The sequence below is a fragment of the Ostrea edulis genome, chromosome 3, assembly GCF_947568905.1.
Source record: "Ostrea edulis chromosome 3, xbOstEdul1.1, whole genome shotgun sequence".
NCBI classification, from domain to species: Eukaryota; Metazoa; Mollusca; class Bivalvia; order Ostreida; family Ostreidae; genus Ostrea; species Ostrea edulis.
The window spans coordinates 91,116,862-91,141,442 of record NC_079166.1 but is presented as its reverse complement, the minus strand read 5'-3'; the positions used below and the strand labels follow the sequence as shown (position 1 = coordinate 91,141,442).

At 34.9% G+C, this 24,581-nt stretch overlaps 1 protein-coding gene across 3 annotated transcripts; it reads right to left on the bottom strand.

Annotated features, from left to right (window-relative positions):
- Positions 1 to 753: 753 nt before the first annotated feature.
- LOC125675800 (microtubule-associated protein futsch-like) lies at positions 754 to 22,575 on the bottom strand. Of its 3 annotated transcripts, none has more exons than XM_048913603.2 (5): positions 22,380 to 22,575; positions 16,102 to 16,243; positions 7,458 to 8,399; positions 3,129 to 4,418; positions 754 to 1,090 (listed from the first exon to the last, which is right to left on the bottom strand). In XM_048913603.2, exons 2-5 carry the CDS (start codon positions 16,210 to 16,212, stop codon positions 947 to 949), a joined length of 2,487 nt encoding a protein of 828 aa, XP_048769560.2. In that variant the 5' UTR covers positions 16,213 to 16,243; positions 22,380 to 22,575; the 3' UTR covers positions 754 to 946. The 3 variants fall into 3 exon arrangements, with proteins under 3 accessions (XP_048769560.2, XP_048769559.2, XP_048769561.2); XM_048913604.2 differs by lacking the exon at positions 22,380 to 22,575 and adding an exon at positions 2,513 to 2,534 and having other exon boundaries at positions 960 to 1,090; positions 16,102 to 16,608; XM_048913602.2 differs by lacking the exon at positions 22,380 to 22,575 and having other exon boundaries at positions 16,102 to 16,639.
- Between the last annotated feature and the right edge of the window lie 2,006 nt (positions 22,576 to 24,581).

Sequence of the window (24,581 nt, the reverse complement as noted above, 5' to 3'; positions counted from 1 at the left end):
AATGGCTCTATTTGTAAATGCATTCTATTTATGGTTCGAATGTTGTCTGACATGTTTCGTAGCATTTGTTAGGGTTTTCTCAAACTTCCACCAGAGTTCGTTTGCTCACAAACCAAACTCTTTCACTTAGGCATTATGGGATAGCGATTTCTTAGGCCGCGTATACTGTGACGTCACTGTAGAATGACGAAAAAAGATAACGTCAAACGTAAACTTTCAAAACAAGAACGTAAACATCAAGTTCATTACTTTACACTATACTTTGAACCGAGTCTCCCTTCTTTTTAATGATCTTTTAATCATTTTATGTTTAAAATAAAATTCATACTTTTATATAAATGCTCTTAATATCAATATCTTCAAACTTTTAACTGCGAACTACTTCTTTAGTGGTTTTTGCCTGTGTGATAATCGCGGACTCACAATATACAAATCTGTATATTGTGCTGCGTCACATAGGAGAGGTCTATTCTTAGGTGACGTAATGAGGCCTCGACGGGGAGTTTGAGGGTTTTCTTTACATACTGATTTTGACTACACATTACTCCGCATACCTGATCAATGCATAGGGCTTACGGTGGTGTGTAAAAGAGCAACAAGGACGTTTATTCCTCCTAGGTACCTGATCTCACCCCTGGTGTGACCAGTGGACCGCGTTTGTCATACTCTTAAATTTGAATTCTTCATAGAATTTATGAGATTGATTACTGTTTATCTTCACTTATTCATCAGAAAAATGAAGTAATACTCTAATATGAGAGATAAAGATTTGCTGAATATTTCAGCCAATTGCATGTTTTATTCTATTTTTTATTAAAAAAACAACAACATTGCCCTCGAATTTACGGGGTAACCTCGTATTACCTTTTTACGATTTGATATGGACATATTTCGTTAAATAAGTGAGTCATCATTCAAAATAGTCTGCACAAGTCTTAATTTGACATCAATTGATATTGGCTTTTCTATAGAGCCGTGCTCCTCTGTCCACCTGTTGCAGTCCTGGTTTGGGGTTTAAGGGGTGTAAGTATCGATAACGCCCAGTCCTTAAATGTGCTGCCTGCAAGAAATCGCCTCCCTTACTTCCTACCTGCAGAGAATAAGAAAAAAATATTAGCAATGTTTGGGAACAATATTCCACGAAAAAGAGTTTCACTTGATGGTATATTTTTGAGCACAAAGTATATTCGATCAACAAACGCAGTAAAATGTATCTAACTGGTCACCATAGCTCTGTTCACTCAAGAAGTCTGTATCGGTTAAATTCCTGCTATTTGAAATGTTAAGGGGAATACAAATATCCTTTAACCCCATGCTTTGAGTCCATACTAATTACATATGCATACCGCTGACGACGACCCCACGCTCCATTTACAGGCCTTAGGATAAAATTTATTCACGCTGTGTATTCTCTACACTAATATTAAATCAAAATTAAACAGTTTGCCTTATTTCTTTTTCTGAGAAAATAAAGAATTGGATGTCATTGAAAGTAAATGAAAAACACCTTTATTCAACGTTAAATATTATTACAGGGTATATCTGAAATATTGTACTATTAATTAACATTGTTTGCAGAGCGTGAACATTTTATAGTATAGGTAATTTTTGTTGCTTGGAAGGCGTTTAGAAGGCAATGACCTAGATTGTGTCAACATAACTAATTTATTTTCGATGCATTCCCGAAACGATAAATAGATTTATAGATCTATTGCGTGGTGACGCAATGGTTTTGCTTTCATTTCAGACTTTGTCTTCCTTCGGGTGTCATACGTTTGGGAAGCCATTGAATACATGCATCATGTTTGTTCAGAACGTAAATTAAATCTTACTTTTCAGAATTCTATGCAGTCAATTTATTGTCTGTGAAATCTTTCATTTTGATAAATGCGAATCAGTTGATGTGCAATTAATCTTTTCTATATATTTTAATTATGATATATCTTGGAACAATGTTTTTGCCTATAATAGCTTTAAAACTTTCGGATTTCAAACATTTCGGTTGAGCATCACTGAAGAGACATAATTTGTCGAAATGCGCATCTGGTGCATCAAAATTGATACCGCATAAGTTTTACATTTACAACCCTCATCTTCTGCAAGTATTTATGGTTTTGGAGGGAATCAGTAACATTTCAAAAAAAATTATCATTTCTTTAGTTTCATTCAACTTATCGAGTAGGCAATGTTCCATCTGTTTTTATATAAGAAAAGAGAGATTCTTACTCCAACAACAACGCAGACGGAAAATAGTGCGAAAGGTGAGATATTGTCACAAAAAACCGAACAACAACAAATCACAATAATAAATGTTCAAATTTTAAAATGAAAAAAAAAAATTGCAAGTGGTGAACATTATTCTTTCATTATTATCTTGCATTGTTCAGCACTATAGTAAATGCCAGTGTTAAAAATAATTGAATCGCTTTAAGGATGATACATGTATAAGTGGAAAGAACTCACATTATGACAAAACAACAAGTTTTAATTAATTTTAAAAATCTATACTTACAAAGACTTCTGTCTTCTTGTCACTTTTAAACATTAGAGAGGAGAGTTTTTGTGAGCATTAGAAATCTAGTTACATTCATATAATGGTATGAAAACAGATGACTTGTGATAAATCTGTACGGAGATGAGAATAACGAGGTATACAGTACTGAGGTATTCTGGGATAATTGATACTGTTATAGTTAGAGACGTCTAGCAGTTTTATTTGAATTTATGATCTAAATAAGGAATGAAATTGTAACACACATCAATAATTTAAATTATCAATCGGATGATGTCATACGCTGACATAGAGTCGACTATAGCTAGTGTTGCTTGCTGGTTACATGTAGGTTTTGTTTGTTATTAACCGTTTCCTTGACATGTCGAAATTCATCCATTAATTATTCTGAAAGCCTTGTTTATCAGACAAGAACAGATTGATTGCAAAATTAATATCACCGTTAGTCATTTTGAAGTGTAAATGAGAGTAGAAAAATAGTAGATGAAATATGCCTCGGGACAAAGTTATGTACAATAAAAAGTATTGATTTATATAAGATCTAACACGGCTAGTCTTGGTTCATTTTCAAGAACTGATTATAATTCATGAATGCAATGAGAAGTCGGAGAAATACCTTTTTCCGCTGTGATTTTGCATTAGTTCCCTCCCTTGGGAAGTACGTATTTCCACCCTGAGTACGATTGAGTTGACTTTCTTCCACTTGACCTTCCTCTACTGAGAGGCTTCCGATGGTCGTTCTGATGACGTCACTCTCCTCATCGTCACTGTTAAAACTCGGTTCGTTGATGGCGCTATCAGTGCTCTGACTCTTGTTCCGGTTCTCATACTTGCCTTGATATGAATCCTCGTCAATCCTTGACATTAGTGTTTCTAATTCATTTTCTACTGGAAGTTCATAATGAACATCACGACCGCTATGCACTTCATGTTTTACTTTCTTATCCTTAGATTTATGCTGTTTCCAATGTCCAACTCCCTTTGAATTCAGATAAGGATTAACGTAATGGATATCACTATTTCGAGGTTTCTTCCTTTGTTTCTTTTGGCGCCGGGGTGGTGTGGTACTTTTATGTAGTGTACCATTGGATTTGTTTAATGTTAGATAAGAGTGTTGTTGAAACGCTACATTTTGTCTGTTATTTCTTAAGGTACTGTTAGTTGAACGAGAGGACGATCTATTTGTAATTGGATTTGAGGATGCTGAAAATGATTCCTGTTCAATTCCCGGTAAAGGCATTGTGAAAGTCATTAAGCTCATTTTACGGAGATGACTAAATTCGTTTAAGTATGCTATTTCTAGTAACTTTTCTCTCCACTGCAAATACTCTTTAATCTCTTTTGCAGTCCGTGGAAGATTGTGAATGCTAATGTTGCTGTTTGAGAGTTTGTGGTTGATAGGTTTTAGATAGAAAGACAGGTATTTTTGTTCAGCTGGTTTTGTGTGGAACTTATGACCAACAGGCCAGCGAGTATCTATCCTGGGAATTACTCGTTTGTTTGACGGTTTCTGTCGTACTTCCTCATCTTTCTTTTCAACAAAGACGACAGGAAGTTTTGGAGTCTCGTCGCTTTCTGAGAATTCCTCTTCCTTCTCATCTTTCACTTCTTCATGGATTTCCTCTGTTTCGTCTTCGTTTATCGGTGGTATTGGCTCATGCTCTGGTTCAGGGGTAGTCTCCATGTTCCTGCTATCTTCGAGTGGTTCCTGCTCCGGCTCAGAATCGGAAGACTCGGATTCGATGTCCTTGTAGAATTCGTCCTTTGATATACCTCTCAGTCGTCTTATCGTCTCCAGAAGATCCATTTGTTTCTCGTTCTCATCGGCAATTCGCTGTCGCAATTTGGAACACATATCAGTCCATGGCAACGCTTTCATGGTTGATTTTTTCCACAAAGAAGCTGCCTAAGAATACATCATATCATTGATAAATTAAAACATACGTCACATACTTTTAAGCAGAGTTGCTACATACTTTTTTTTGTAATTTGTATATGGTGTTATAATAAGTTTATGTTTCAATCTCTAAAGTGATGAAAAGTTATGTCATCATATACTTTTTCTAATACTTTTAATAATTATCAAACTAAAATTTTGTGATCAATGACATATGAAAGGTCACTGGTATTAAACTGATGATAGTAACGGAAATTCCGGAAAAAACACATTTACTTATTATATCTAATTGTATTGTTTATTTGCGAATGATATGTAGGTAAGAAATATCATACACTAGCAACACTTACGATCAGGTGTTATTTTATCTTTTATACGGTTCATATGAACAGAAAATTCGTCGTTGAAAAAACAGGGAGAATGATAGTAACGGAAATGAATGATGATAGTAACGTATAAGAACTTTCGTTACTATCATCCCAGACATTTAGCTCATCTCTGGAGCTTCCAGGAGTTCGTGTTAAACATCCCAGACATTTAGCTCATCTTTGGAGTTTCCAGGGGTTCTCGTTTGTCCTGTTCTCGATTTTGCATTCCTTACAGAATCTATGAGATTGATCACTGTTTGTTATATCCATCTTTTTACACCAAGTTATCTAAGGAATACAAAATAAAGAGTGGGAAAACACGGACCCCTGTACACACCAGTGGTGGGATCAGGTGCCTAGGAGGAGTAAACACCCCCTGTTGATTGGTCACATCTGCCGTGAGCCCACTATCTTGATCAAGTAAACGGAGTAATCCGTTGTCAAAATTGATACAAAACACGTCAGACAGCATTCTACCAAATTAAAGAGTGGTATCATCAAATAGAAAATATTGGTGAAATAGCATCAAGTAAATTAAGAAATAAATTTTAGATTTGAAAATGCATTACGGCAAAAATTGTGATGCGCATGAGCGCTTCATGAAATGGTATGTCGCAGTAAGGCGTCGCAGGTCATAACCGTATATTATCAAAATGAAATATGTTTTTTTATATTTATACATGTGTTTATCTTCATTTTTTCAATTTGCTTTCATTTCTGTCGAAGTTCCTAGTCATTAGAATAGACATGCAACATATATTAAGATTGATATGCGCATTGTTAACTATTTTGATAATTTAGTACTGGTAACATCATGAAGGAGGTGAACGTATGTCATGAGGTAAAGAGAAATAGAGAGATGTGGGTTATATTTAACGTTTTGGTTACTTTTATCATATTGCTGATTCACATATGGTGTGATATAATGAATTCGGTAATGGCTTAGTGAAGGTTTCACATAAGGTGTGATATAATGAATTCGGTAATGGCTTAGTGAAGGTTTTCCCCAAGAGAACACGACCTTCTGCGATAAAATAAAACAATGCATTTCACAAACATTTGAAAAGTGAGGACGATAAACTTAGTGGATTGCTACAGTTCTTGATGAAATATTAATCTTCAATAGAAAAAAGCAAACCTCATAGGACAAATGAAAATCCATTAGCCAAGAAATTATAGTTCTTAAATGAAGTAGTTATTTATGTAGAATACTCATCCGCTGTGAATATCTATATATCTAAAGAATATTGAACACAATTTCGTAATAAATAAATCACGAATGTAAATTTACAAAAGTCTAAATGTATGACATTCTACCCAGAGAAGAGGGTTTAATCATTTCCCCGATATTGAATACCCATATAAAATATCCCATAGTTTTCAAAGCAGTTTGCAGAAACTTACTGCTCTCAAACTCATAAAGTTTTTTTTATTTAGTAGAAACTTACTGCTCTCTGACTCATGAAGTTTTCTCATTTAGTAGAAACGTACTGCTTTCTGATGCATGAAGTTTTCTTATTTAGTAGAAACTTACTGCTCTCTGACTCATGAAGTTGTCTTATTTAGTAGAAACTTACTGCTCTCTGACACGTGAAGTTGTCTCAGTTAGTAGAAACTTATGCGAGAACTTGCTCTGCATATGACCAATTTTTATATCGAGGTAAAGAGGTTGGTGTTTCAGGGGTTTCAACAGCCACGTTTAAAGTCAGCGTTTTGTAAATTATATGGTCACTATAATGATCTGATTTGCAAATACAAGCCATCAATGGGTCGAATGCTGAGTGACGTGTTTTACACCAACTAAATAGATCGTTCCTTACGTAATGATGTTGGGGCCTCCGTGACCGAGTGGTTAGATCATTGCGCTCAAAATCACACGGCCTCTCACCTCTGTCGGCGCGGGTTCCAATCCCGCTCGCGCCGGTAAGTGAGAAAGTTTCCCAGTTTACTTTCGGAAGATCGGTGGTCTCTTCCCAGGTACATTGTAACTGGGTTCTCTCTTCCACCAATAAAAACTGGGCGCCACCATATAACTGAAAAATTGTTGAGTGTGGCAAAAAACATCGAAACAAAAAAAAAGTAATGCTGTTAACTTCGGAACATTCCGTTTACTTGATCAAGAAATAGGGATTATGTCGGATGTGACCTGGTAACAGAAGATGCTTACTCTTCCTGGGCAACTGATCATATCACTGGTATATTAAGGGTTCGTGTTTGCCTTTCTCGTAATTTTGTATATTTTTGAGGATTTATGAAAGTTATTACTGTTCGATATCTTTAGTTTCTCCTAGGTAATTTTGGACCATGTTTACATATTGAATATCCAATATCATATGATTGTTTACACTGCATTGTGATTAGATTCAATTCACGGTCAGGTGGCACACCGCTCTGACGTAATCTGCTTAGGTCTAAATACGGGCAAAACGATAAAAGCTGATTTTTGTTTTCAATTTTGGAAGTTCTGTAGTATACTGTTTTGGTAAACTAAACTTTCAAGTAAAAAAAACCCACATAAATTATATATCTAAATTATATTGATATCATGATACAGTTATCATACCTTATTACAGATTTATTTTCCAGAAAAAAACGCGTCATTCATTACCTGCTTTACTATAAACCAAGATGCTATAATAATATCTTATTAAGATCAAAGAAAGTTCTTGGATGAAAATACCTTGCTGTGTTTCTCATTGCTACTGCTTTCCTTTGTTTCAACTTCTACTTTTTTCTTTATTTCCCCTTCCTTATCAATACCCCTTGTCATGTTGAAATCTATCGAGTTTTCTTTTGTCACTTGTTTAGTTTTATTTTTTTTCCTTTGTCTGACCCTCGTCGGCTTGCGTTTTGGCGATGATCCATTTTCTTTTCCCTCTCCCAAAATATGTTCTATTTCATTCTCTTCTCCATCTCTGATTTCTTTTTCTTCCTCATCTGAAAAACTATGAAGTCTCTCCAGTTCAGGTTTTCCCCCATCTTCTTGGCCACTTCCTCCTCGGTTGTCGTTATTCGAAGACTCGTGTAGATCATTTATATGTGTTTTATCATTCTTTTCCCGATTAATGTCTTCTTTCCCTGCAAGATTTGACGATTCCTTGCACACCTTATCTGTCTCGCCGTTCTGCACATCATGATCACCAGTTGATTGCAAAGCTTGGTCATCTTTCCATTTATTCTCTAGATCATCAAATGCTGGTTTTCTGTCATTTCCCCCCACTTCTATAGTCTCAATAATAGCTGATACGACAAGGGTAGATTTAGGACTAACAGACTCAGTTGCTGGTCTCATCGTTCCCTCGTTTTCATTCTCTTTATATCCTCCTCTGTGGACAGAATCGTTGTCTTCTTTTATCGAATCAACATCGTTTTCTTCTGGTGGCTTTGGTTTCAGGTTAACCGAGTTTCCTTTCATCGCCCTATACTCGGCTAGGAGGTCGTCTTTGCTAGTTTTCACTGCTTTTGAGGAAGAACTTATATTCGAGCTACCCTGATTGTTGTCTATCAGTTTTTCCATATCCCTTATTTTGGACTTTCGACGGTTCTTTGCTTCCAATAGTCGTTGTTTTATTTTGTGTCTCGCGATAAGTTCGTGCCATTCACTGTCTCTTGAATATTCTGGCTGAAAAAAAAGACAATTCAATTTATAAATCTAATAATACGAAACTACGACAATTCAACAGATACATGTATTCATAACCGAGAATAACTCTTCATAGCAAAACAGAAAACGTCACACAAATTATAGGAATTTTTGCATGAAAATAATCAGAATAGATTCACACAATAGTGGGATTATTTAAATGCTATACGTACATCAAATTCAGATTGTTTATAGGAGTACATGCATACCTACACATAGGCTGACGATCATGTCATTTCAATGTTATCTTAAATATAGGGTTTGCCTTTTCTTAATACACGAAAGTGGTGCAGAAGATGTGTGATATAAAACGTGTTTGAGTCAATTCAGAAAGTGTAATTCACATGTAGCAGACACATTTTGAAAGCGAGGACTATCTAGAATGTGTAAATCACAAGTAACGGATATATTTTGAAACCGAGGACTATCTAGAATGTGTAAATCACAAGTAACGGATATATTATGAGAGAGAGGACTATATAGAATGTGTAAATTACAGGTAACGGGTATATTCTGAGAGCGAGGACTATCTAGAATGTGTAAATTACAAGTAACGGATATATTCTGAAAGAGAGGACTATCTAGAATGTGTAAATAACAAGTAACGGGTATATTCTGGGAGAGAGGACTATCTAGAATGTGTAAATTACAAGTAACGGATATATTCTGAAAGAGAGGACTATATAGAATGTGTAAATTACAAGTAACGGGTATATTCTGAGAGAGAGGACTATATAGAATGTGTAAATTACAGGTAACGGGTATATTCTGAGAGCGAGGACTATCTAGAATGTGTAAATTACAAGTAACGGGTATATTCTGAGAGAGAGGACTATATAGAATGTGTAAATTACAAGTAACGGGTATATTCTGAGAGAGAGGACTATATAGAATGTGTAAATTACAAGTAACGGGTATATTCTGAGAGAGAGGACTATATAGAATGTGTAAATTACAAGTAACGGGTATATTCTGAGAGAGAGGACTATATAGAATGTGTAAATTACAAGTAACGGGTATATTCTGAGAGAGAGGACTATCTAGAATGTGTAAATCTCATGTGACGGATACATTCTGAGAGCGAGACCTGGATAGTTTTAAGATTATAAGGGATAGGTATATTGTATTCATTCCAACACGGACCATTTTTCATTACTTTGAAAGATATATTTCATTGGCAAATCATTAATTTTTCAGAATAATCCTCACATTCCAATCGGTAGCTCATAAACTTTATGCAATTGAAATACGTGACGACTTACAATGGTGAACAATAATACTCTATCTGTTGGCATCAATCTTTAATGTCTAACATTCTTCATTTTCTAGAATAAGTGTTCAGGTTATAGAAAGTTAATATTAAAATATTCAGAAGCGGTTTTACAGATGGCAATTACAGGGACAACATCTACATTGTATGAAACGGATCACATGACAGGGATGGCGTTTTTTGTGATGCTAGACAATAACAAAGTATCACTTCCGGGTAATTTGTGACTACATCATTTAGTTGTTGAAAACATTTGTAGTCTCCATTGCTATCAACTTCTATTTGTTTCATTTGAAAAAGAAAAGTACATGTAGTAAAAGGGGTTCTGGGATCTTGTAACATAAATCTACCAAGCCAAAGTTCGACGTCATTAAACAATGAAATAAAGCAATCTGATGATAATGAAATCCCAACACTAGATTACTCGAGAAATTTTCGATAATGAAAATTCGAACAGATATACCTAATAAGATACTTTGATAAAAATAGCTCCCTAAAACCTTACAAATAAACAAAAAATAGCTCCCTAGAACCTTACAAATAAACAAAAAATAGCTCCCTAGAATCTTACAAATAAACAAAAAATAGCTCCCTAGAACCTTACAAATAAACAAAAAATAGCTCCCTAGAATCTTACAAATAAACAAAAAATAGCTCCCTAGAATCTTACAAATAAACAAAAAATAGCTCCCTAGAACCTTACAAATAAACAAAAAATAGCTCCCTAGAATCTTACAAATAAACAAAAAATAGCTCCCTAGAATCTTACAAATAAACAAAAAATAGCTCCCTAGAACCTTACAAATAAACAAAAAATAGCTCCCTAGAATCTTACAAATAAACAAAAAATAGCTCCCTAGAATCTTACAAATAAACAAAAAATAGCTCTCTAGAACCTTACAAATAAACAAAAAATAGCTCTCTAGAACCTTACAAATAAACAAAAAATAGCTCTCTAGAACCTTACAAATAAACAAAAAATAGCTCCCTAGAATCTTACAAATAAACAAAAAATAGCTCCCTAGAACCTTACAAATAAACAAAAAATAGCTCTCTAGAACCTTACAAATAAAAAAAAAATAGCTCCCTAGAACCTTACAAATAAACAAAAAATAATCATAGATTTCTTAACGTTCTGAAACTCTGTTAGGTATTTAATCATATTAGTACTATCTATAGAAGTACTGGATAATCATAGTAGTACTATCTATAGAAGTACTGGATAATCATACTAGTACTATCCATAGAAGTACTGGATATCATACTAGTACTATTTATAGAAGTACTGGATAAATCATACTAGTACTATCCATAGAAGTACTGGATATCATACTAGTACTATATATAGAAGTACTGGATAATCATACTAGTACTATCTATAGAAGTACTGGATAATTATACTAGTACTATCTATAGAAGTACTGGATATCATACTAGTACTATCTATAGAAGTAGTGGATAATCATACTAGTACTATCTATAGAAGTACTGGATAAATCATACTAGTACTATCTATAGAAGTATTGGATAATCATATTAGTACTATCTCTAGAAGTACTGGATAATCATACTAGTATTATCTATAGAAGTATTGGATAATCATACTAGTACTATCTATAGAAGTATTGGATAATCATACTAGTACTATTTATAGAAGTACTGGATAATCATACTAGTACTATCTATAGAAGTATTGGATAATCATACTAGTACTATCTATAGAAGTACTGGATAATTATACTAGTACTATCTATAGAAGTACTGGATAATCATACTAGTACTATCTATAGAAGTACTGGATAATCATACTAGTACTATCTATAGAAGTACTGGATAATTATACTAGTACTATCTATAGAAGTACTGGATAATCATACTAGTACTATCTATAGAAGTAGTGGATAATCATACTAGTACTATCTATAGAAGTACTGGATAATCATACTAGTACTATTTATAGAAGTACTGGATAATCATACTAGTAATATCTATAGAAGTACTGGATAATCATACTAGTACTATCTATAGAAGTATTGGATAATCATACTAGTACTATCTATAGAAGTACTGGATAATCATACTAGTACTATCTATAGAAGTATTGGATAATCATACTAGTACTATCTATAGAAGTACTGGATAATCATACAGACACAGCTACAGAAAAAGTGTGATACCAAATACAAAACAGAGGGATACTGTAACACTACAACAAGCCACAGGTTATGTTTGTATACCATGAACAGAGACTGACAACGTCGTTCTGAAACAATCACAGACAATTAAGTGTGGATAACAAGTTACAGATGTTGATATAGCTATATACAATTTTTACATGGATGATTATGTAATGTACATGAAACGTGAAGATAACGAACAGTGATCAATGTCATAAATCCTATAAGCAATACAAAATAGAGAGTTGGGTAAACGCTGACCCCTGGATATACCAGAGGTGGGATCAGGTGCCTAGGAGGAGTAAGCATCCCCTGTCGACCGGTCACATCTGTTGTGAGCCCTATATCTTGATCGGGTAAACGGAGTTATCCGCAGTCAAAATCAGTGTGCTAAGAACGGTCGAACAATCGGTATGAAACACGTTAGACAGCATTTGACCCAATGCGAGGTTGTATTGGCAAACCATTTCGTTATAACGTATAATAATATATATAATGTAGATTTGATGTGTTTTCTCAGAAGGCTAACACTAGATACATGACAATATCACGTAAACACAGTATCTACAGATAAAAATCACAAACCAAGCACGCAGTACAGAGAGGATCGTTACCGAGTATCTGATACTGGCAGTGTGTTCAGACAGATACAGTTACAGATCAATTCCGTCACCACGTTCCCAGGACTGTGGGGTGTTTACACACATATACAATTACAGATGAATTGTTATTTATGTAAAGATTTGTTTACATTCAGGGGTTCATTATTAAGTATGCAAGAATTAATGTCAAACACACATGGATGTGATCTGGAGAGAGAGAGAGAGAGAGAGAGAGAGAGAGAGAGAGAGAGAGAGAGAGGGGTAATAATTAAGGAAGTTGTGGTCCATTCATATTTTTCCAGATAAACTGAGAAGCTTTATATAATCCTTTAAAAGATTTCGGTATAATGGAAATGATGTAAATTCGACTTGAATTATCACCACTTCAACGCCAGTTTATGAAGGTGAAAGATGATACAGTGTTTTATACTCATTAAAGTATTGCAAAAACTGCTATAAAGAGTGATGTGATGAAATTATGTTGAGCGGTCTCAGAGGAGTTGCGCTGACAAGAACAGGACAGACATGCTTTAAAATCTAAGTTCAAAAGGGGCATTACACCCAGGCATATGAACATCTACATAGTATGTCCTTGTTAAATACAAAGTTGCACGAAATTTTGTTGAGCGGTCTTAGAGGACAAGAAAGGGACTGACGAACTGACGGACGGGTCAAAAACATTATACCCTCCGCAACTTCGTTACATGGGGTATAAGTACTGTCAAGCATTTATAAATGTTGCCAAGCATTAAATACTACCAAGCATTTGTAAATACTGTTAAGATTCGTAAAACACTGTCAAGCATTTGTCAAAAAAAAAAAAAAAAAGAAGCTTTCAAACATTTGTAAAATACTGTCAAACATTTTCAAACATTTGTAAAATACTGTCAAGAATTTGTAAAATACTGTCAAGAATTTGTAAAAGCTGTCAAGCATTTGTAAATTACTGTCCAGTATTGTAAAGATCTACAAATCTACGATCAATGTTATTCTTTCGAGAATTTGTATTATATTTTCTACATTGAAAATAATTCTGTCAGCCATTTGTAAAATACTTTTTATAGTCAATATTATTCTGTCGAGCTTTCGTAAAATACTTTCTACACTCAATATTATTCAGTCAGCCATTTGTAAAATACTTTCTACACTCAATATTATTCTGTCAGCCATTTGTAAAATACTTTCTACACTCAATATTTTTCTGTCAGCCATTTGTAAAATACTCTCTACACTCAATATTATTCTGTCAGCCATTTGTAACATACTTTCTACACTAAACATTATTCTGTCAGCCATTTGTAACATACTTTCTACACTTAACATTATTCTGTCAGCCATTTGTAAAATACTTTCTACACTCAATATTATTCTGTCAGCCATTTGTAAAATACTTTCTACAGTCAATATTTTGTCAGTCATTTGTAAAATACTTTCTACACTCAATATTATTCTGTCAGCCATTTGTAAAATACTTTCTACAGTCAATATCATTCTGTCGAGCTTTTGTATAACATGTTCTGCTACATCGTCACTGGAAATCTAAATTACGTTGAACTCTTTTTTAAAAAATTATTTTCGCCGGTCACTGTTGCCTACAGTTCTGCTGAACATTTACGAAGCGTCCCGCACTATTTTAGAGAGCACGATTACACTGATACATCTGTAGGTCTGTTCTATAAAACAAATGACTATTGAATATTTTGAGCTCGTGATACTTAATACAAAGAAGGCAAATTAATGCTTCAAATTTTACATTAAACACAGACAAAGGAGAATAGTGCAGCCTTAATCTTACACCGAGCAAAGGAATTCAGTGAATATAAAACTCAATATTTTGACATGGGCACGCTGTTTATTTAATTTGAGTATTATTATTTTTGATTACTTAATCATTACTCTGTAGAGATGCGTGGACGGATGTAAAAACCATCCATTACACACAAACAATTGTACGGTTTCACATACATCTACATACAAAGAAACAAATTAGATACGGGTATCTGGAAAAGGTCGACTGAGTTCAAAATAACATCATTAGAAATTTCACGCTAAAACTAAAGCCATAATTGATGAATTTGTTGTTTGTTTGCTCTATTTCAATCAGCTGGAACTCATCTCTCCGTTTCAAGAGAGAGTTCCGCCATTTACATTCATCAATTTACCCGCACTTTATATTCAAAGAGTCGGAAGAAAGCACACCAAGATCCCGGAGAGGATATACAGAGAAAATTTGGAAAACAAATCTATATTGTCATCTTGTACGATACATTCTCAACACAGTACGTACTACTAAATCTGAAACAACATAAACGAAACAAAAACAAAAAAAATAATTATTATAATAATACCACAAACACACGAAAAGAAAAAGCAATTAGAAAATAAATAAATAAAAAATCCAAACCACAAAAAAAAAAAAAAAAAAAAAAAAAAAAAAAAATCGTTGAGATCGAAAGATGTTTAAGATATCCATATGTATGTACAGTGTATCTATATTTATATGCCTTTACCAACTGTATTGATGTGTGAACACTGCGTACATGTATAGAGTCCGTCCATTCTAACAACAGGGACTTCCGTCAGAAATTAAAGTAACATTTAGATATGAAAAATAAATTTTATTTTTTTGAAAATACATGAGGTATGAACTGCAAGGCTTCACGCTATCATACAGTTCATATCTACACTCACTGTATCTTTTCTTTTGAAATTGACATTTCTTGCATCTACAACAATGAATGCATGCTTGTTGCAAACCAGTTCGATCCTGTTTTTAGTACCATCTGTCTGTATAATTTACATTACGCGGGTTATGATTTTTTCAATCACCCGATAAAACAACAAAGAAAGCATTTTATTGTTTAGATGAAAAGCTATCGCGCTTCATGAAGAATATGCTGCTGCGGTGTATTAATGCACCGTAGTTCAGGCTTCATGGACTATCAAAATTGATTTTATTTCTCAATTGTAGGTCAAAATAATTAGTAATAAGACCCGAAAACAGGTGAGTAATGAGAACATCCCATGAAAACTGAATTAATCATTCTTATTCTTTGCAAAAATAAAACATTTTTAACTGAAAGATTCGATTTCACGCACAGTCTACACGAAATATATAGCCTTCGGTATCTACTACGGACAAAACACATCCTAGGAAGTTTGACAAATTTATAAATGACGACATTTTGTATCGGTAGACAAGCATACTTGCGGATGAGTTTTGAGAAGCATGTTTACTGATAAATTCGTAAGCAAAATTATTGAAAACAGTCTTGCTTACAACTTTAGACAAGAGACAATATATACCGGATTCGGAGAGTGCAGTAACGCGTCACGGTAGGATTTTTTCCCCCGATTATAATAGAACACTTTATCAAACTTCTAAATTCTTACAGAGAGTATCTATTTACTGTCCTAGCAAACATTAAGATGCATCTCAATGACAAATCCTTGAACACCAGTGCGTGGAATCAATCAAACAAAAACTGAGAGAGAGAGAGAGAGAGAGAGAGAGAGAGAGAGAGAGAGAGAGAGAGAGAGTACAATGAAATATATGAAATATAATTATTAGAAAATTATAAAGATTTTGTTTGTTAACTTTGGCATATTTTCGTTCTGTGTGCATTACTTACATCGATGTCCGTCCCGTACACACGCCTGAACCGAGGTCTGTCGTCCATGTCCGCTATCGTATCTTTGACACGAATGGCCTCCAGAACGTCCGATAAAGCACCAGAATCCATAATTACCGGACAGGTCCGCGGTTACTGCTACCTTAAAATCAAAATATTATTGTGTAGTATTGACCAGGCCATTCATACATTCCCAGCGATTCACAATTTTTATGACGCCTCCCGCCGTGAGCTTCGTTTTATGTTTTGTTCAATTTTACAGCGCCGTTCAGTCCGTGATGAAGTTGTTTATGACGCGATTTTTACGAGCTTGCAGTCGCTGAAACACTATAAATTGCCGTGTATAAACTTCCAAACAAACGTTTGCATATGCAGCATTAAAATGCTCAATTGGTTTTAACAATATATCTGTTAAATGGGGTGTTCTATTCCATACAATATTGATTGTCTATCTTTTTTAAAAGACGAACAAGTGCAGCGGGAAGAAAAGTAAGGACTCCCTAAGCGTACAGAGCAGAACAAATGTATTGCTTTTTAAATGAGACAGTTTGAGGATGTTATCGTTTTGTTCTCCTCTATCAATAATTAATGTTCATTGGGAGACAAAAGACAATTTTAAAATTAATGAGCTGTCGACAAAGGATACCAATAGACAGCTCAAAGAAGGGTCGTAGTTTTAAAAAAAAAATTATTTTGGTAATGAACTACTACAACTAGTTGCCCGGGTTCTATATATTACAGATTATTTTGAGGATATGGACGGTGCCTAACAAAGCGTGAACCATATTCAATGTTTGCTTTCATTTTTCCCCATACAGCTCACAAATTAAATTTTGATGAGTCGATATAATACTACTGCGTTTCTCTTTGAAAAAAAATAAGACCCATTTTAAAATTTAATTACTCTTCATCGTCGAATGGAAGAGCAATGTTGCTAATTTTGCTTTAGCTGAAATAAAACTTTGAGTAGTAGACCTTAATTAAGGAATAATTTTTGTCAAGAGGTTTTTCACGGCGGATCAAGCTTTTTTAAATCCACACGATTGAGTATTTTTATTGGTTACAGGAATCGGATGTGCAGACAAAGTACAAATCGTTCATAATGAAAAGAAGTATAGACTTTTGAATGACGTAACCCCCCCCCCCCTCCGGGCGGGGGGGGGGGGGGGTTCAAATTGTTTACATAACTGTAGAAACAATCTACAGTGCATACATACTTATGTACAGTTTTATACATTGTCTTAATTCGCGAGTCAAAAATTTCTACAAGCTATAAACTTAGTCTCTTTGTTCAAAACAAACATGATTATATACACATGTGTTGACAACCACTATTTATATCGCTCCAATGCACGATCTAAAAAGTCTTATTGATTTTTGACCATCAATGAGTTAATTTGACTATATATACCACGTTCACACAATAAACTAGTCCTCAGCTTTTACGTCAGAAAGAACGCGTTATTTCGTCTATTACCTGTAATATATTGGACCCCCCCCCCCCCCCCCCCCCCCCACACACACACACACACACCCGCGTCCAGCATTTTCATATCACAAATTCACGAACAGAAACAAATACCAAAATCAGAAGTGGTGATGAGTTTAGTTTATTGAAACCTTGACAAACATCTCATAGGAAGTTGTAAAAATTAATCTACTTTATGTATATGTTAAACCCCAGAACAGGGAACGTATAAATGCATTATGCGTTTAAGATTCTACACCTTTAATATATGATGTGTTAAAGTTTTAACACCGCCGTAGTTTAATTAACATTTGAACGTGTTAAAAATTAACACCACTTTTTACAGTGTATTCGAGGTCTAATTAGTTTTTCGTTGGATGTTAAAGTCTGCATTCATTTTCTTCTCTTTTTTTTCATAACTTCACAGAATTTTCTTTGATGACAGCGAACTTTGAAATTCCTGCACGTCTCTGTGGATCTCTCAGAAATTGATAGGTTTTCGGTATCATGAAACATGCCGATTTCTCACGTTAGTCACTTAACAAAATCTGTGGTCACCAGGCTAGAACCCTCGGGCTGATTGTGATCGTCACCATACGTATTCCATAAATGTATAATATATTAGACATTTTGTTTGAGATAAATGGAACTGATTTTAGGCGCTATTGGAAAAAACCATTAATAAACAAACAAGTTTACATATTTAACGAATTCTAAATTTCGGGAATGCCATATGAATAGCCGCGCAGAAAATGACATCATAACAACAAACAAACAAAAAATAAAAATGTAAGGCTGCCAGTCAACACTGTTGGTGGATTTTAGGGAATTATGGGTCCTATACCCCACTTTCTAGAGTTATTCATGTTTGGCATTTTGCATTTGTTTTTATGCCATCTCTAAATAGCAAGTTGTGGTTGGTCCGCCTGTCCGACCGTCTGTCTATCCGTCTGTTTGCTTGTCTGTATAATCTTAGCTATAACTTATAAATAGGTGACAATAAGCCTTTCATATTTCACATGTGTATTCCATGTGATAACACCTCTTTTTGGAACCATATCTTTTGACCTTATGACCTTGACCATTTAGTTTGACCCACTTTAGTAAAAACTGTGGCCATGACTTTTGAAAGGTTAATGCTACTGTGTTCATATTTCACATGGGTGTTTCTTGGGACAACATATTTCTTTTGGTATCAAAAATGTTTAACCTCCTGACCTTGACGTCTGACCTACTTCTGAAAAACTTTAACGTAAGCCGTAACTTTTGATTAGGATTTTCATATTCCACATGTGAATTATCTGCGACAAGACCTTTCTTTCGGTACCAGGATTATTTCGCTGCCATATGTAGGCATCAGTGTTTCACGATCACATGTGAATGCTACACTGTGAATGTAAAAGATCTGTTTATGAATATTATAAAATTACATCGAAAATTAAAGTGTTGGGAACTTTTTTTCTGCCACTCATGAAAACGATTCTTAACACATTTTTTGACAGATTGAAACAGACAAGAATTAAAGAAAGAATTAAGGTCTACCTGTAACCCATTTGTTTGGTGTGAATTAGTGCACAGAATCAATCACACACATGTTATCAAGGCTGCGATACCACGTGAATTAGTGCACAGAATCAATCACACACATGTTATCAAGGCTGCGATACCACACGTTTCCGGATCATATTTAATCGGTCATGGAACGGAAACATAAAATCGAGTTTAGTTACGAGGGTATCAAATTCATAGAAGGTAGTTGAATAGCTGTCGTTAACGATTTGACACTTATAAAATTCACAATCCACTGTCCTAACCAATACCAGAATTCTAGCATACAAAAGACACGTGAATTCTAGCGTACAAAAGACGCGTGAATTCAGAAAAAAAAAGCCTTAACAACCATCCGCAGAACATGTTACAACCCTTTAATGAACAGTTCAATCAAAGAAAATGTTACGTTGCATTATAGATATATTGCATAATAAATGCATGCGTTTGCTTTTGATGTCTTCACAAATTGCAATGATAGCCATTTCCCCGTGAATGTGTTGCAGTTGTGAACAATGCGCGTATGAATCTTGGTGAATATAGTGTGAATATTTCAACGATTGGAAATTTCCGATAAAAATGAAAATAGTATGTATATATAAAAAATAAATTAAAAAAATAAATAAATAAACAAATGAATATTTTTTTTAAAATACCCGATTTTCAGTTTTGAAGATACCTGAGGGTGTGAATTACAACTATTCACCAACTATTCACCTCAGGGGTGGATCCATGAATTGCAGTTACGGGGGGCGCCACTTTATGAGGCAGTGGGTCCAGGGCAAAGACCTGGTGGGGGTCCAAGGGGCGATGCCCCCGGAAGCTCCTGGATTTTACAGATTTTATGGGGCTTGAAATGTTTCTCCTATTTAGTCATTTGTACTATTTTCTATCATTTTAATAAGGTGAAATTAATCAAATGACCCAAATTTTAAGGGTTTTTTTGGGGAAAAAAATCAAGTTCTCCCATTAAAGTAATTCAAGAAATCAAAAGATTTTGTCATTTATATCTTCGGGAGTGGAAGAAATTATTGTTTCTTTTATCGTTTACTGTATTTTCCTAAACAAAATACCGCGATTTACCTTAAATTTGAAAATTTTAGGAGGAGTGGGGGGGGGGGACTCTAAATCCGCCACTGCACGTCGTCATAATGTTCATGCAGTTGTTATCCTGATGAAAAGGTGAAGATAAGGACCAGTGATCAATCTGATAACTCCAATACAGAATAAGAAATTACTAGTAGGGCAAACACGGACCCCTGGACACACCAGAGGTGGGATCAGGTGCCTAGGAGGGTAAGCATCCCCTGTCGACCGGTCATACCCGTCGTGACCCCAATATTATTATATCTATATAGATATAATAAAAAAATTAACGATTCGATATGCTTTGATCCGCCCTTTAGTTTTAGTTCTATATAGACTTTTCGGACAATTAGGAATTCTTCTCCGATTCTTGTCATTGGTAGATACTTTCCGTTTTCTTTGTCACGTGGTCGACGAGGAATCGATTTCATATTGGTTGACTGGTTTCAAGTCGCGTCACTAGTATATAAATCATTTTAACACATCATGTGTATACCGGTTATATTCATAAGTTTTAGAATTCTCAGGGAACCGATCAAATTTAAAAATGTTCAATAATTCACGCCAGCAATTCGAAATATCAACAAACAACATGCAAGCTATGAATTTAGTGAAAACAAAATAAACACGACAAAGCGGGAAACATCTGATTAATTAATTCAAAAGTGAAACCATCCGTCATCGACGCGCGGCTCACGTTACAAATGTATGTGCCTGTCAGTATACTTTTGAGGGAGAAAATGACAAAGGACAATTGGAAACACGAGCGGTTTATATGAGGTTTTTATATTGTTATATATCAACGGAATTCTCTAACTACATGTAGGATTGACTTTGACAACCATCGCAAAAACATGTTCATGGAAGGGGGCGTTGTTAAAAGTTAGAATCACAATTAAAAATTTAAATTATAATGTCTACCCCATTTCCGGATTAAATGGTTTTGTATCCATGACAGTAGTACGGAAACCTGTTGGAGTCTAATGCGGGCATCAAACATCTATAATTACGAAATAATAATATCGTAATGTTTAACGAGATAAAAAAAATCAACTTAACAAGATTGTAATGACGAGATAGTAAGTCGTAATAATGAGATAAAAGTCGTTCCTGTAACTTAAGAAAATCGTAATAATGAGATGCAGTATGTACAAACTCTTCTGGATATTGCGAATTGTGATAACAATATTAGCAATAAAAATGGAAGATTTGTTAAAGCTGAATTTTAACAACCCTGCAGTTACTGACGGAAAACCACATTGACAGGGATACCTAGCCTGAATTCATTTATTAGATACTTCGACATGTTGATTAGTAAAAACAGTAATGAAAGAATCGAATTGATGGACGGGCTGATTTATCTAATGAATGAATTCAGCAGGCATGTTCACGAAACTTTCCTAAGATATGTCCTAAGATACGTCCTAAGATACGTCCTAAGATATAACTTAGGAAAAAAGTTAGGAACATTTTAAGATCAACTTAGGGGTGCTTCCTCCACCTTGACACCTGATCCCACCTCTGGTATATCCAGGGGTCCGTGCTTGCCCAACTCTCTATTTTGTATTGCTTATAAGAGTTATGAGATTGATAACTGCTCGTTATCTTCACCTTTTCACAATGAATCCAAGCTCATAGCAGTAGAGAAATCCATGTATATACAATGAATTCAAACTCATTGCAATTCATCTATATTTACAGTGAGTCCAGGTCCATATCAGTCGAGAGATATCAATAGACCATAGATACATTTGTATGTACCGTGAATCCAGTTTTGTAGAAATTCTAATTCTAGGAACTCGGAAAAATTGTTGTTGATTTTGATTGCAATCGCTCCGCGCGTATGAAGGGTCCACTTAAACTGATCGGAACCTTACATTCTTAAACCGGAAGAAATGATTACGTCATATAAATCATGTGATAAATGCCACAACTATACAAACCACAGTCAGTAACAGTAACAGTAAAAAAAATGCTGATATACTAAAAACAAAAACCGCTCCGACAATAAGACCACAATCCACATAATAAGCAGGGAAGCATTGTGATAAAGATAAAAGACTAATATATTAAAAACAACAAGCAATTAATCAGATAGTTAATAGCTGATATTTGTATCTAGTTGTAAGACTTGAGTGAACTCTAGAAATGGTTATACGATAAGAAGAAGACTTACCGGGGATATATGAATATATATATGCAGTCAATATAACAATTCAAGACACCGAGAGAGACGGGAGGCAGGCAGCACGACAACAGTGTCTCCCCCTGGTGATACGGATTATCCCGGGACCGGTGTGGATTTTACAGCTGTTTCTATGGCGCTAAATAAACTGGTCTGTTTCAGGTCGTTGATGGAATTCCCAAAAGCATGTTAAAATATATCATTTTCTAACAAATCAATTCAACAACACCTTTTTTCATACTGGATTGAATGAAGCGTATTGGCTAACCATTGTTTGTGTAAAATGTGTATTCTTTTTAAAATCATTATCTATGCTTGTTTGATAACTAGTGAGACTAATAAAAGATGAATTGTGGAATGTAACCCAACGCTGTTAGCAACAATATAGTTCCAATAAATAACCCATGTGATTCGTGCAATATGATCAAAATAAAATAATGATAAAAAGGTGCATATATGTTTTACGTGTAGTAATTAAAAAGTATTTTTACTGGTTGAATACTTTCTACGTAATTCAGAACAAGTTTTAATTGAAAATCAGAAATATTTCTATCTGTTACGTTCTGAATAGCCAGATAGTATAGACAAGAATACCTGGCTATTTAGAACGAAAAATACTTTTTAATTAAATAGCCAGATATTCTTATCTATGATATCCTCTGTCGGAGCGGGTTCGAATCCCGCTCGCGCCGGTAAGTGAGAAAGTTTCCCAGTTTATTTTTGGAAGGTCGGTGGTCTCTTCCCAGGTACATTGTATCTGGGTTCTCTCTTCCACCAATAAAAACTGGGCGCCACCAGATAAGTGAAAAAAGGTTGAGTGTGGCGGAAAACATCAATCAATCAATCAAATTATCTATAATATGAATCTCACGATCAAAATATAACTTAATACTGTAAAGTTGAAACACTTATATGACAGCCATTAAAGACCGTGGTAGTTCTACTAGACTTATAGACAGTACATAGACTACTAGACTTATAGACAGTACATTTATCTATAGTGTACAGGACCCACACACCATTTACATTTATCTATACCGTACAGGACCCGCACACCATGTACATTTATCTATAACGTACACGACCCACACACCATGTACATTTATCTATACCGTAGAGGACCCACACACCATGTACATTTATCTATAGCGTACACGACCCACACACCATGTACATTTATCTATAGTGTACAGGACCCGCACACCATGTACATTTATCTATAGCGTATAGGACCCACACACCATGTACATTTATCTATAACGTACAGGACCCACACACCATGTACATTTATCTATAGCGTATAGGACCAACACACCATGTACATTTATCTATAACGTACACGACCCACACACCATGTACATTTATCTATAGTGTACAGGACCCACACACCATTTACATTTATCTATAACGTACAGGACCCACACACCATGTACATTTATCTTAAGCGTACACGACCCACACACCATGTACATTTATATATAGCGTATAGGACCCACACACCATGTACATTTATCTATAACGTACACGACCCACACACCATGTACATTTATCTATACCGTACAGGACCCACACACCATGTACATTTATATATAGTGTACAGGACCCACACATCATGTACATTTATCTATAACGTACAGGACCCACACACCATGTACATTTATCTATACCGTACAGGACCCACACACCATGTACATTTATATATACCGTACAGGACCCACACACCATGTACATTTATATATAACGTACACGACCCACACACCATCTACATTTATCTATAACGTACAGGACCCACACACCATGTACATTTACCTATAGTGTACAGGACCCACACACCATGTACATTTATCTATAGTGCACAGGACCCACACACCATGTACATTTACCTATAGTGTACAGGACTCGCACACCATGTACATTTATCTATAACGTACAGGACCCACACACCATGTACATTTATCTTAAGCGTACAGGACCCACACACCATGTACATTTATCTATACCGTACAGGACCCACACACCATGTACATTTATCTATAGTGCACAGGACCCGCACACCATGTACATTTATCTTAAGCGTACACGACCCACACACCATGTACATTTATATATAGTGTACATGACCCACACACCATGTACATTTACCTATAGTGTACAGGACCCACACACCATGTACATTTATCTATAACGTACATG